This window comes from Salvelinus sp. IW2-2015, linkage group LG8, assembly GCF_002910315.2.
Source record: "Salvelinus sp. IW2-2015 linkage group LG8, ASM291031v2, whole genome shotgun sequence".
NCBI lineage: Eukaryota > Metazoa > Chordata > Actinopteri > Salmoniformes > Salmonidae > Salvelinus > Salvelinus sp. IW2-2015.
This window is the reverse complement of record NC_036848.1, coordinates 42,179,246-42,193,749: the sequence shown is the minus strand read 5'-3', so window position 1 is coordinate 42,193,749 and position 14,504 is coordinate 42,179,246. Positions and strand designations below refer to the sequence as shown.

Sequence of the window (14,504 nt, the reverse complement as noted above, 5' to 3'; positions counted from 1 at the left end):
CGGAAATGATGGCTGGATTCACAAGATGTTCATCTTTCATTTGCTGTATTGGACTTGTGATTTCATGAAAATTATGTTATATGATATCCCTGTGGCGCTAGGCTATGCTAGTCAGCTTTTTTGATGGGGGGATCCGGGTTTGTGACTCGTTAGAGGTTAACAGAACTCCCCCTACAGAATACGCCTCTTCACCCAATGATTTACCTACAGTATGTGTAATGTAACTGATGATGATAAAGTAAAGCGTTAGCTAACAGCTAGCCTAGCTCAAATTTCGGTTATTAAACTAACGTTATCTAGCTACTGATTTGTGTTGAACTACACACAAACACAAACATCTTTAACCAAACCCTTTCAAATTAATTTCATATACAGATGATTGATGTGCCACTATATTTCAAGTCTTCATTGATTTGCTTTTCCCATTTAACTATTAACTATGACAGAGCTAAGAGCTAGCTAGTTTATTGTCATGCTGACGTCAGTTATACAACGGAGCACCTCGGTAAGAGCTGTGACGTTCGTTCTGAACATTAAATAAACATCGCTTGCGATACGTTTTTGGAGGCGTAATGACCTTATCTTTCATATCCGTGATAACCCATTTTCAAAAAACGAAATGTTAAATTCATACACAGCTTTATAGGGCTAGGGTTCCCACACGACCATATTTCATCTCACAGCGCTTATTTACGGAAGACAGAGTGGACTACCTGAGCTAATTAGCAAAATTCTTCTCCGAATACGCCTGCTGTGTGTAAACGGAAGACAGACGCCACAAATGTGTTGTTACTGAAAAATACGGTTCTGAGTTAACCGGTTAAGACCGTGTACAGTAAGTGTGTATTTTTTGCATTAGTGAAATTATTTAGATGTGATATGAAAGTAGAGGGATTTATTTCAAGAATCGTAACGTTACTGCAACTGAGAATCGATTCACGTTTAGATGGAATATTTGGCTGTTTTGGCTTCCAGAGCTAATTCTCCCTTTAAATATAACATGTACCTAAGGTCATTGGACAAATGCGTAACGCTAGGCTCATTTTAGTCCACTATTGGGCTAGCGTTAGCATCGTTGCTTAGCTGTGGGGTGTTATGGGGTTTGCATGGATTTGGACGTTGCATTGTAGCAGACGTTTGACTCAGTAAACCATATCAGCAAACCAATGGGGAAAGTCCACGGTCTTTGCCAACGCAACTAGCTAGATATCTACCTTGTTCTGTGTAGTGACACAGGGACTGAGGGAGGGAGCAACGTCAGCCATTAACTAGTTAGCGTAGTTTTGAAATTTGGGTGTATAGCGGAATTTTGACATACAGTCCTTTCAGTGTGGTCATGGCCAGGTGATGTGCCCGATAGTGACTGGCTTTAATGCGTCTCAACCATTGACTTCAGCATCTTAGTTGCACAACCATATGTTGATGCATATCTAGCTAGCCAGTGAAATGTGAGGGCTCAATGTATGAGTTGTAACAGCACCTCACCACACGCAGCAGCAACGCATCGACTGTTGCTGATGCTGCCTATCTTTCTTTTCTAGTTTCTGAGAAGACAAAGAACAGAGCCATTCTTTCACCTGACAGCTAGCCAGCCGGAGAGACAGGGAACAGGATAGGGAAACAGTGCGCAGCAGAGCCACCAGAGAAGATGGCTGGCAGCCCAGAGAAGAGTTCCACAGCACAGGAGCTGAAGGAGCAGGGCAACCGACTGTTCCTCTGCCGCAAGTACCAGGAAGCTGCCACCTGCTACAGCAAAGCCATAGTGAGTAGCAAGCTGCTGCTCTTAAGGGGAATGATGATGTAAAATGGCTACACCTTTTCAGATGACATTGAAAGGCTATATGATTTGAGATATTGACACTGTCTTATTCACCTACTCTGAATAGATGTCAGAATAGAAGTAGCTTGGCCTGATGCACCCTTACAAAAATAGCTTGTGGAATATGTAGGCCTAACGTGTGTGGTTGCGCCTGTGTGTGTGTATATATCTTGCCAACAGAACCGGAACCCCTCAGTGGCGGTGTACTACACCAACCGTGCTCTGTGCCAAGTGAAGCTGCAGCAGAACGACAATGCCCTGGCGGACTGCAAGCACGCGCTGGAACCTGACCCCCATTCTGTCAAAGCCCACTTCTTCCTGGGCCAGTGTCACCTGGAGCTGGAGAACTATAACGAGGCCATCGGCAACCTGCAGAGAGGTCAGGACCAACCCTCAGGGCCAGTTTCCTAGACACAGATTAAGTTTGGGCCTGTATTCACTTAGGGTCCGATTTAGGAAATTACGCCTTTCCTATGTACTTCTCAGTATTTGGTATTCAGAGTAACCTTATTAAGATGTGTAACAGGTTTTGTAGGCGTGGTTCACTTGCGTGCGCCAAATAYGTGTAATTGAACTGCTAAAAACCTTCCCACTGGCTGGCCAACAGACTTTCTCGTGGAGTTTTTATTCAATAGGGTTTTCAGTACATTTGTCTTAACTTCTTGTGGGCAGGGGGCAGCATTTTCACTTTCGGGATAAATAGCATGCCAAAATTCAACTGCCTGCTACTCATCCCCAGAATATAAGATATGCATATTATTAGTATATTTGGATAGAAAACACTCTGAAGTTTCTAAAACTGTTTGAACCATGTCTGTGAGAATAACAGAACTTATGTAGCAGGCAAAACCCTGAGGACAAACCATTCAGAATTTAAAAAAAATTGGTGTCACTGTCTTTTCAATGAGTTTTCTTAGAGACACCAGATTTCTAATGGACTTGCTTGCAGTTCCTACGGCTTCCACTGGATGTCACCAGTCCTTGGAAATCGGTTGAGGTTATTCCTTTGTGTAATGAAGAAGTAGTGCTAACCTAAATGAGGGTCACATGAAGAATTTTTTTTGAGATAGGCACGTTACGAAAAAGTTGCGTCAGTTTGTTTTCTTTTTGTATTCAACACAGATCATCCCGTCTTCAAATTGATCGATTATTAACGTTTAAAAATACCTAACGTTGTATTACGAAAGTAGTTTGAAATGTTTTGGTAAAGTTTACATGTAACTTTTGATATATTTTGTAGTGAAGTGGCGAAAGTTGGAAGCTGTGTTTTTCTGGATGAAACGGTCCAAATAAATTGACATTTTGGATATATATCGACGGAATTAATCGAACAAAAGGACCATTTGTGATGTTTATGGGACATATTGGAGTGCCAACAAAATAATTTCGTCAAAGGTAAGGCATAAGTTATATTTTATTTCTGCGTTTTGTGTCGTGCTTGCAGTGATGAAATATGCTTCTCTCTTTGTTTACTGTTGTGCTATCATCAGATAATAGCATCTTATGCTTTCGCCGAAAATACTTTTTGAAATCTGACATGTTGGCTGGATTCACAACGAGTGTAGCTTTAATTTGGTATCTTACATGTGTGATTTAATGAAAGTTAGATTTTTATATCATGTTATTTGAATATGGCGCGCTGTATTTTCCCTGGCTATTGGCCGGTGGGACGATTGCGTCCCCAGAGAAGTTAAGTCATCCCTTTAAATACAGTGCACCTTTTAACTTTGATTTTTGTCAACAGTCTCAATAGAATATATTGAGAGAACGGGTTCAGAATATTAGGGATCAATGAAGGAAAGACATCTAAATATATGCATATTCGTCTCCGTTTCAACCCCAATTTGTAGATTTAAAAATACTCTGATCTTGTAGGTTATTTAGGGTTAGGAAAGTATTTATGAATCATAAAAAAATGTTTGGAGAGCCTTTATGCACGAAAGAAAGTAAACAGTGGTTTGATTCATTCTGAATATTGCCACATTCACTTATTTAACCCGTGGTAATGTTGGAAGATTTGTGTACATAGAGAATAGTGTACAATAGCTATACCCACGTCTATTGCCTGCACCAGCAATGGAACTGGGTGATGACACAGTCAAGTATTGTGCCATACGTCGGGTTCAAACTGCTATGTCTTGGTCTGTGTTCCACTCCATAATGATTTAATTTGCCTTTTATTTTTTTATATTATCAATTGTTACTAATGATCCTTAGCAATAGCCACATGGCCGTGACGGCGTTTACAGAGGAAGCAAATAAAGGTAAACCAAACAATGGAGTTATAATTTAGGTTATACCTACTGAAGGGAACTAATAGTAAATTGGCAGTTGAATAAGTGTTATTATGAAGCCTACTGACAGTCGATACTGATAGTGGTTAATATTTAACATGATAGAAATAGGAGACAAAGTCGGGGTAGCCTATAATTAAGACATTCAAGAGTGTCCATCCCTGCAAGTTAAAAGGCTGTGCAATTGAAATTCTGCATAATGGCACGACATTTCATAACTAAAGCATATCAACTTATGTTTTTCTGCCATATGACTGGCTTCACTTTTGTCTCCAGCGACTACAAGGTCAAATAATTCTAAAAATGAATGTAATTTATATTTACAATTTTCTTATCCCAAAAATATTACTAATTTACCTAGCTCTTATCAAGCTGTAAATTACAGTGCATGGACAATGGTGTTATTGCAATCGGAAAAAGTAAAGTAGATMATATTTTCACTTGGAGCCGATAGGTTTGCTAGACCATATTCATGGTTTCCTCATGCGTGAAGGTGGTGGAATTAGAGAATTAAGAATACGGCATTTCATTAGACATCTCTGCCACACATTGAATAAATTAATCTCCTCCCAAAATGATTAGCAGACGAATAGCATGCTATTCATGCTTAAATTTGTCACAATAGGCATGGAGAGAGAAGTGCATAGAAAGGGAATTGCGGTCCAATTACGCATGTTTAACTCGGGACGGAATCGGGCACAGTGTCCCGTGTGTAATGAATACGATTATATGAACAGTCTTTATGCCTCCTTCAGTAGGAAAGTTCAGACCTCTTCACTTTTTCGACATTTTATTACTTTACAGCCTTATTCTAAAATGGATTTAAAAAAAATTAAACTCAATCTACACAATACCCCATAATGTAAATTTCTTTTTAAATTAGATTTTTTTTGTAAATCACATTTCCTTAAGTGTTCAGACCCTTTACTCAGTACTTTGTTGAAGCACCTTTGGCAGTGATGACAGCCTTCTTGGGAATGACACTACAAGCTTGGCACACCTGTATTTGGGGGACTTTATCCCATTCTTCTCTGCAGATCCTCTCAAGGTCTCAGGTTGGATCGGGAGCATTGCTGGACAGCTGCTTTCAGGTCTCTCCAGAGATGTTTGATCAGGTTCAAATCCGGGCTGGGCCACTCAAGGACATTAAGACTTGTCCCGAAGCCACCCCTGCGTTGTCTTGGCTGTGTGCTTAGGGTCGTTGTCCTGTTGGAAGGTGAACCTTCGACCCAGTCTGAGGCCCGGAGCGCTCTGGAGTAGGTTTTCATCAAGGATCTCTCTGTACTTTGCTCCATTCATCTTTCCCTCGATCCTGACTAGTCTCCCAGTCCCTGCCCCTGAAAAACCTCTCCACAGAATGATGCTGCCATCACCATGCTTCACTGTAGGGATGATTTTGGCTAGGTGATGAGCGGTGCCTGGTTTCCTCCAGACATGACTGTTGGCATTCAGGCCAAATAGTTCAATCTTGGTTTCATCAGACCAGAAAATCTTGTTTCTCATGTYTGAGAGTCCTTCAAGTTGTAGAACCACCTCAAGGATGATCAATGGAAACAGGATGCACCTCAGCTCAATTTCGAGTCTCATAGCAAAGGGTCTGAATACTTATGTAAATAAGGTATTTCTGTTTTTTATTTGCAATAAATTTGCAAACATTTCTAAACCTGTTTTTGTTGTTTTTATGGAGTGTTGTGTGTAGATTGAGAGGGGGGGAATAAATTAATACATTGTTAGAGTTACGCTGTAACATAACAATGTGGAAAAAGTGAAGTGGTCTGAATACTTTCTGAATGCACTGTAGATGTGCAGTATTGGGTCGAGTGCAATTTATAATACTGTCTGCAACATTCTAACTATACCCAGTACTAGGCATCTCTGAGGCTATGGTACTAAACTGCAATTGTTTTGAATGATGTAGTGTAACTAAAATGTTATTGTATAATGTTTAAGATCTGTGGATGGAAAAGAGGCAGTATTACTGTTTTCAATGGACTACATTCATGTCTGGACCTGTTCTGTCGGCAGCTTACAACCTGGCCAAGGAGCAGAGACTGAACTTTGGAGACGACATCCCGAGTGCCCTGCGATTCGCTAAGAAGAAGCGCTGGAATAGCATTGAGGAAAAGCGCATCAACCAGGAGAACAAGCTGCATGCATACCTCACCAAACTTATCCTAACAGAGAAGGAGAGGTGAGGGAGGGACTGGGAGCTAGGCTTTTGGGCTGATACTCATACTAGTGTATGAGCAAAATGTCTGCACTGATATTCCTTCATTGCCAGAACCACCTTGTATGACATTCAATGAGTTGCTACACATTAATAATCATGTGTGATTAGGGCTGCCCCTGATTTTTTTTATTTTCTTCAAATATATATATATTTTTATTTAAAAAAAATTGAGATTAGGAGATCTCTCTTGGTGGACCGAAAGTAGTCTGTTCTTTCGACCAATCAATGGTCATTTTAAAAACGGYTTTTTTTCCATATAGAAACTCTGTTTTAATAAAATCAACTATATGCTTTGAGCTTGTCTGATGGTTTAAAATCAACTACAATTGAAGTCAGAAATGTACATGCACCTTAGCCAAATACATTTAAACTCAGTTTTCACAATTTAACATTTAATCCTAGTAAAAATTCCCTGTCTTAGGTCAGTTAGGATCACCCCTTTATTTTAAGAATGTGAAATGTCAGAATAATAGAGAGAATTATTTTTTTCAGCTTTTATTTCTTTCATCACATTCCCAGTTGGTCAGAAGTTTACATACAGTCAATTAGTATTTGGTAGCATTGCCTTTAAATTGTTTAACTTGGGTCAAATGTTTCGGGTAGCCTTCCACAAGCTTCCCACAATAAGTTGGGTGAATTTTGGACCATTCCTCCTGACAGCTGGTGTAACTGAGTCAGGTTTGTAGCCCTCTTTGCTCGCACATGCTTTTTCAGTTCTGCCCACACATTTTCTATAGGATTGAGGTCAGGGCTTTGTGATGGCCACTCCAATACCTTGACTTTGTTGTCCTTAAGCCATTTTGCCACAACTTTGGAAGTATGCTTGTGGTCATTGTCCTTTTGGAAGACCCATTTGCGACCAAGCTTTAACATCCTGACTGATGTCTTGAGATGCTGCTTCAATATGTCCACATAATGTTCCKTCTTCATGATGCCATCCTATTTTGTGAAGTGCACCAGTCCCTCCTGCAGCAAAGCACCCCCACAACATGATGCTGCCACCCCCGTGCTTCACGGTTGGGATGGTGTTCTTCGGCTTTGCAAGCCTCCCCCTTTTCCTCCAAATATAACTATGGTCATTATGGCCAAACAGTTCTATTTTTGTTTCATCAGACCAGAGGACATTTCCTCAAAAGTACGATCTTTGTCCCCATGTGCAGTTGCAAACAGTAGTCTGGCTTTTTTATGGCGGTTTTGGAGCAGTGGCTTCTTCCTTGATGAGCGACCTTTCAAGTTATGTGGATATAGATACTTTTGTACCTGTTTCCTCCAGCATCTTCACAAGGTCCTTTGCTGTTGATCTGGGATTGATTTGCACTTCTCGAACCAAAGTACGTTCATCTCTAGGATACAGAACGCATCTCCTTCCTGAGTGGTATGTTGGCTACGTGGTCCTCTGGTGTTTATACTTGCATAATATTGTTTGTACAGATGGACCTGGTACCTTCAGGCGTTTTGAAATTGCTCCCAAGGATGAACCAGACTTGTGGAGGTCTGCAATTTTATTTAATGAGGTCGTGGCTGATATCTTTTGATTTTCCCATGATGTCAAGCAAAGAGGCACTGAGTTTGAAGGTAAACCTTGAAATACATCCACAGGTACACCTCCAATTGACTCAAATTATGTCAATTAGCCTATCAGAAGCTTCTAAAGACATGACGACATTTTCTGGAATTTTCCAAGCTGTTCAAAGGCACAATCAACTTAGTGTATGTACACTTCTGACCCACTGGAATTGTGATACAGTGAAATAATCTGTCTGTAAACAATTGTTGAAATAATTACTTGCGTCATGCACAAAGTAGATTCCTAATTAATGCATTACAATTTGACGGTGCATTTTCTCTTGTTCAATAGGGCTGGAATGGTAATTGTGTAACCAATGATTAAGGATGAAGACCGTGAATAAAATAACTGTTCTTAAAAATACAATAAAATGAATGTCTAAGTAAATATATGTTAACAGTAGTGTAGATTAATGATTATTATAAACAATATTTTTTCTACCTTATTCTGTCAATCTGTCTCCATCTCTTGCTTCCAATGTGCTCCCTTTGATGCTGTAACATGATCCTTTTGTACTACCTTATCCATAGTGCTCTGGCCGAACTGCGCATTTTCAGGCCGTCAAATCAAAGGCACTCCTTCGAATATAAAGTTATTTTTAACAAAGATGATAATGTGTCAGTTTGTCACTTTCGCGAGGTTGGACTAATAACATGTTCAACTATTTTAGACATTGGCTTGAATCTAGGCTGTGCCTTTAGATTTAGAGAAAATTAACATTTTAAGGAAGAATTTTTCACTTCTCATTGAATTTTCAAAATCCGACCTGTTCTGTTTAGTCTGTGTAGCAAGCCTTCCCAGAGGTCTTGCGATATTGCTCTTCTGGGTTTAGAAACTCTTTGGTGCTGCCTTGCAGCCAATGACTGTATATATGAATGGACAACACCATTGATCACAAATCAAAGTCTACTTTGAGACACCTGAAACCCCACCTCTTTAAGGAATACCTAGGATAGGATAAAGTAATCCTTCTAACCACCCCCCCTTAAAAGAGTTAGATGCACTATTGTAAAGTGGTTGTTCCACTGGATATCATAAGGTGAATGCACCAATTTGTAAGTCGCTCTGGATAAGAGCGTCTGCTAAATGACTTAAATGTAAATATAGCCATGTTGTTTTTTACGCCCTATACTGTATATAGTCATGCTGTTTTTTACTCCCTATACTGTATATAGCCATGTTGTTTTTTACGCCCTANTCCACTGGATATCATAAGGTGAATGCACCAATTTGTAAGTCGCTCTGGATAAGAGCGTCTGCTAAATGACTTAAATGTAAATGTAAATGTACTTGTCACATGCTGGATACAACAAGCCCTTAATCAAGAATTCAGTTTTCAGAAAAATAAGAGTTACATGCTGACAAGACCGCTCGCGTATGTTGATTTTTGTCCACACACACCAGACGCGATCAGAACACGCAGGTTCAAATATCAAAACAAGCTCTGAACCAACTGTATTAATTTGGGGACAGGTCGAAAATCATTAAACATTTATGGCAATTTAGCTAGCTTGCTGTTGCTAGCTAATTTATCCTGGGATATAAACATTGGCTTATTATACCTGAAATGCACAAGGTCCTCTACTCTGACAATTAATCCACAGATAAAAGTGTAAACCCAGTTAGTTTCTTGTAATCTCTCCTCCTTTAGGCTTCTTTGGACTTTATTTGGCAGTTGGCAACCAACATTAAGGTGCACTACCGACGAGTGTGGACCTCAGTTCATCTTTCAATCACCCACGTGGGTATATGGTCCTAAAAACCAATGAGGGGATGGGAGAGGTGAGACTTGCAGCGTGTCAAGCATCACAAATAGAACCAAGTTCTATTTTAGCACCTGGCTATGCAGATGCTCGTTGGTGTGCGCGAGCAGTGTGGGTGCAATGATTGAATACATTTATTTTTCAATGTTCGTGAGTGGTGTGGTCAGCATTTTTTAAAGAAAATATTTACTAAAGTAACAATAAAATAACAATGAGGCTATATACAGGAGGTACCGGTACCCAGTCAACTTGCGGGGTAATTGAGATAATATGTAGGTAGGGATAAAGTGACAATGCGTAGATAAAACATTGAGTAGCAGCACTGAAAAAAGGTAAATGCAAATAGCCCGGTTAGCCATTTGATTAACTGTTCAATAGTCTTATGGCTTGGGGTAGAGRAGCCTTTTGGACCTAGACTTGGCGCTCTGGTAACGCTTGCCGTGCGGTAGCACAGAGAACAGTCTGACTAGGGTGGCTGGAGTCTTTGACAATTTTTAGGGCCGTCCTCTGACACCTCCTTTGATGTACTGGGCCAAACGCACTACCCTCTGTAGCGCCTTGCGGCCGAAGGCGGAGCAGTTGCCATACCAGGCGATGATGCAACCAGTCAGGATGCTCTCGATGGTGACACCATTAATTCCAATGTAAAGACTCTATAGCGCAGTGAAGCCAAATGAGGTTGGTTCAGATTGCGTCTCATGGAGACGTAACATTTGCAGTTTGAACTACTCCAGGAATTGACTTTGCAGGCTAGCTGAATGCTGCCCCCTCTCATTGAGTAACTAGAGTTGAAGGCAGACCATGGTACTGCACCTAAATTATCAAAAATTCTTTGTGCCATTTCAATAATTGGTTAATGGACATACATTTGGTTCATTAAGAGCAATTATTGGTACCGTGACTGTCATACAAACATTTTAATTAATTTTTGCACGAAGATTGATATTTTTCCGTTCTGTTTTCTGCTAACAATGCCTGCAGTACCGCGGTTGACCTTGAACTGCCGCAGCTTCAATGAGAGGGGGCAGTCGTTTTCCCGCTCTGAGAGCAGCAGACAGAGAAAAGTGTGCCCTATTGTTCAATGACTCCTGTGATTTTTTGTGAATGGTACGTCTTTATATTATTTCAGGGAAGTGGAGGATTGCCGGGAAAACAAAGAGGACAATCAGAGTGGAGGTGATGTCGTTAAGATCAAATCAAAACATGTGGGTTATGTCTATATGCAGGGTCCACTCGCCTTAAGTATTTGAGCACTGGCGTTGTGTAACTGATTTGCTATCATATAGCCTGTTTCTCAATATTCCATTGATATTGAGAGGTATTTGTATTAATGCTAGCCTCACCAACTCTGCCCTTTTCCTAAATAGAACAAGTTCCTTATGGACATGGATGAGCTCTTTTCACAAGTGGACGATAAGAGAAAAGTGAGTGATACATTTTATTTACCTGAACACACCATGAACTGTTATAGAGCTTGCCAGCTTGTAGTCCTAAAAAATGCAAATGAGTGTCAACCCACTGTTAACCTGTCTTGGAGTACCTGATGGTCAAATGCTGCCCCTTCTACCTCCCGAGGTAGTCTTCAGCTGTTACTGTGACTGCTGTATACATTCCACTTCAGGACAATAAAAATAACAAGCAGACGCTTAACGAACTGTACAAGGCTATAAACAAGCAGGAAAACCTACACCTAGAAGCTGCCTTTCTGATTGCCGGTGATTTAAATTTGGCGTCACTAAGACAATTCCATCAACACGTCTCCAACTCCACTAGGGGCAATAAAGTCCTAGACTTTACCACTATTCTACCCACAAGCAAGCATACAAGGCCTTTCATCGCCATGTGGCAAATCAGATCAAGAATCCGTACTTTTACTTCCTGTTTACAAGCAGAAGCTAAAACAGGAAGTACCCACGATTCGCTCCATTGAGAAATGGTTAGCAGAATCAGAGGTTATAATACAAGACTACTTTGCTCTCACTGATTGGAATATGTTTCGAGACTCCACAGATAACATAGACGAGCTAACCACCTCCATGCATCAGCGACGACGTACCCACGGTGAGGGTTCGCCAAATCAAAAGCCCTGGATTAACACAGAGGTTGGTCCTAAACTATAGAACAGGGCTACCGCACAAAGAGATYGTAGACAACCCTGATGCTACGGCTAAAGACAGGAATAAGTACAAGAAGGCCCGCTATGACCTCGGCAGAGTCATCAAATAAGCAAAAGGACAATCTAGGAATAAGGTAGAATCATATTACACAGGCTACGACGTCCGCCGAATGTGGCAGGGGGGCTACAGTCATTAGGGATTACAAAGGAAGACCCAACGGTGATCTGCCCAATGATCAGTCAAATGTATTTATAATGCCCCTTTTACATTGGCTGATKTCACAATGTGCAATACAGAAACCCAGCCTAAAACCCCAAACAGCAACCAATGCAGATGTAGAAGCACGGTGGCTAGGAGAAACTCCCTAGAAAGGCAGGAACCTAGGAAGGAACCGAGAGAGGAACCAGGCTCTGAGGGGTGGCCAGTCCTCTTCTGGCTGTGTCGGGTGGAGATTATAACAGTACATGGTCAAGATGTTCAAATGTTCATAGATGACCAGCAGGGTCATATCATAATAATCACAGTGGTTGTAGAGGGTGCAACAGGTCAGCGCCTCAGGAATAAATGTCAGTTGGCTTTTCATAGCTGATCATTCAGAGTTAGAGACAGCAGGTGCAGTAGATAGAGTCGAAAACAGCAGGTCCGGTACAAGGTAGTACTTCCGGTGAACAAGTCAGGCTTCCATAGCCGCAGGCAGAACAGTTGTAACTGGAGCAGCAGCACGAGCAGGTGGACTTGTGCAGCAAGGAGTTATCAGGCCAGGTAGTCCTGAGGCATGGTCCTAGGTCTCAGGGAGGGGGAGATAGAGAGGGAGCTCTCTGAGGCTGACCCTTAACACAGTGTGTTTAGTCCCCTCCTGTTCACCCACGACTTCAACACCATTATCAAGTACACTGACGACATGATGGCGGTCGGCCTGCTCAAAGGTGAGGATGAGTCAGTCTACAGGGAGAAGGTTAGTGACCTGTCAGTGTGGTGCTGGAGCAACAACCTTTTCCTCAATGTCAGCAAGACCGAGTAGCTGATTTGTGGACTACAGGAAAGGGAGGGGGATGAGCTCGTCCACATCGACGGTGCGACATGTATAAAAACTGAGCAGACAGCCTTGCATTCTCCATAAACAAACATTGGCAGGAGAATGGCCCATACTGAAGAGCTCAGTGACTCAACGTGGCACCGTCATAGGATGCGACATTTCAGACAAGTCAGTGCGTCGAATTTCTGCCCCGGTCAACTAAGTGTTATTGTTAAGTGGAAACTTCGAGGAGCACGAATGGCTCAGCCGCAAGGTGATAGCCCACAGAAGCTCGCAGAACGGGAGCGCCTAGTGCTGAAGCACGTAGAAATCGTCTGTCCTCAGTTGCAACACTCTGCCTCCGGAAGCAACGTCAGCACAAGAACAGTTAGCYGGGAGCTTCATGAAATGGATTTCGATTGCCGAGCAGCCGCACATAAACCTAAAATCATCATGCGCAATGCTAAGGGTCGGCTGGAGTGGTGTAAAGCTCGCCGCTGTTGGACTCTGGAGCAGTGGGGACGTGTTCTCTGGAGTGATGAATCATGCTTCACCATCTGGCAGTCCAACGAACTAATCTAAGTTTGGCAGATGCCAGGAGAATGCTGCCTGCCCCAATGTATAGCGCCAACTGTAAAGTTTTGAGGAATAATAATGGTCTGGGGCTGTTTTTCATGGGTCGCGCTAGGTCCCTTTGTTCCAATGAAGGGAAATATTAATGCTACAGCATACGATGACATTCTAGACGATTCTGTGTTCAACTTTGTGGCAACCGTTTGGGGAAGACCATTTCCTGGTTCAACGTGACAATGGTTCAACGTGACAATGTCCCCATGCACAAAGCGAGGTCCATACAGAAATGGTTGGTCAAGATCGGTGTGGAAGAACTTGACTGGCCTGCACAGAGCCCTGACTTCAACCCCATTGAAAACCTTTGGGATGAATTGGAATGCCGACTGCGAGCCAGGCCTAATCGCCCAATTTCATTGCCCGACCTCACAATTAAAAAATGTATAAATAAATATTTGTTTCACCTTTATTTAACCAGGTAGGCCAGTTGAGAACAAATTCTCATTTATAATGGCAACCTGGCCAAGATTAAGCAAAGCAGTGCGACACAAACAACAACAGAGTTACACATGGAGAAAAAAAAAAGGTACAGTCAATAACACAATAGAAAAAATATATATACAGTGTGTGCAAATTAGGTAAGATTAGGGAGGTAAGGCAATAAATAAGGCAGTAGTGGTGAAGTAATTACAATAGAAATTTAACACTGGAGTGATAGATGTGCAAGTAGAAATACTGGGGTGCAAAGAAGCAAAAAAAAAAAAAAACATGGATGAGGTAGTTGGATGGGATATTTACAGATGGGCTATGCACAGGTGCAATAATCTGTGAGCAGCTCTGACAGCTGATGCTTAAAGTTAGTGAGGGAAATATGAGTCTCCAACTTCAGTGATTTTTGCAATTTCTTCCAGTCATTTGCAGCAGAGAACTGTAAGGAAAGGTGGCCGAAGTAGGAATTGGCTTTGGGGTGACCAGTGAAATATACCTACTGGAGCGCGTGCTACGGTTGGGTGCTGCTATGGTGACCAGTGAGCTGAGATAAGGCGGGGCTTTACCTAGCAAAGACTTATAGATGACCTGGAGCCAGTGGGTTTGGCGACGAATATGAAGCAAGGGCCAGCCAACGAGA

The 14,504-nt window shown here is 41.7% G+C and overlaps 1 protein-coding gene across 1 annotated transcript; it reads left to right on the top strand.

Moving 5' to 3' along the window:
* Window positions 1-1,648: 1,648 nt before the first annotated feature.
* LOC111968255 (E3 ubiquitin-protein ligase CHIP-like) lies at window positions 1,649-12,811 on the top strand. Its single transcript, XM_023993801.1, has 6 exons — window positions 1,649-1,762; window positions 2,000-2,198; window positions 6,139-6,304; window positions 10,803-10,878; window positions 11,041-11,097; window positions 12,680-12,811. The coding sequence occupies exons 1-6, from the start codon at window positions 1,649-1,651 to the stop codon at window positions 12,809-12,811; spliced, it is 744 nt and encodes a 247-aa protein (XP_023849569.1).
* The last annotated feature ends 1,693 nt before the right edge of the window (window positions 12,812-14,504 follow it).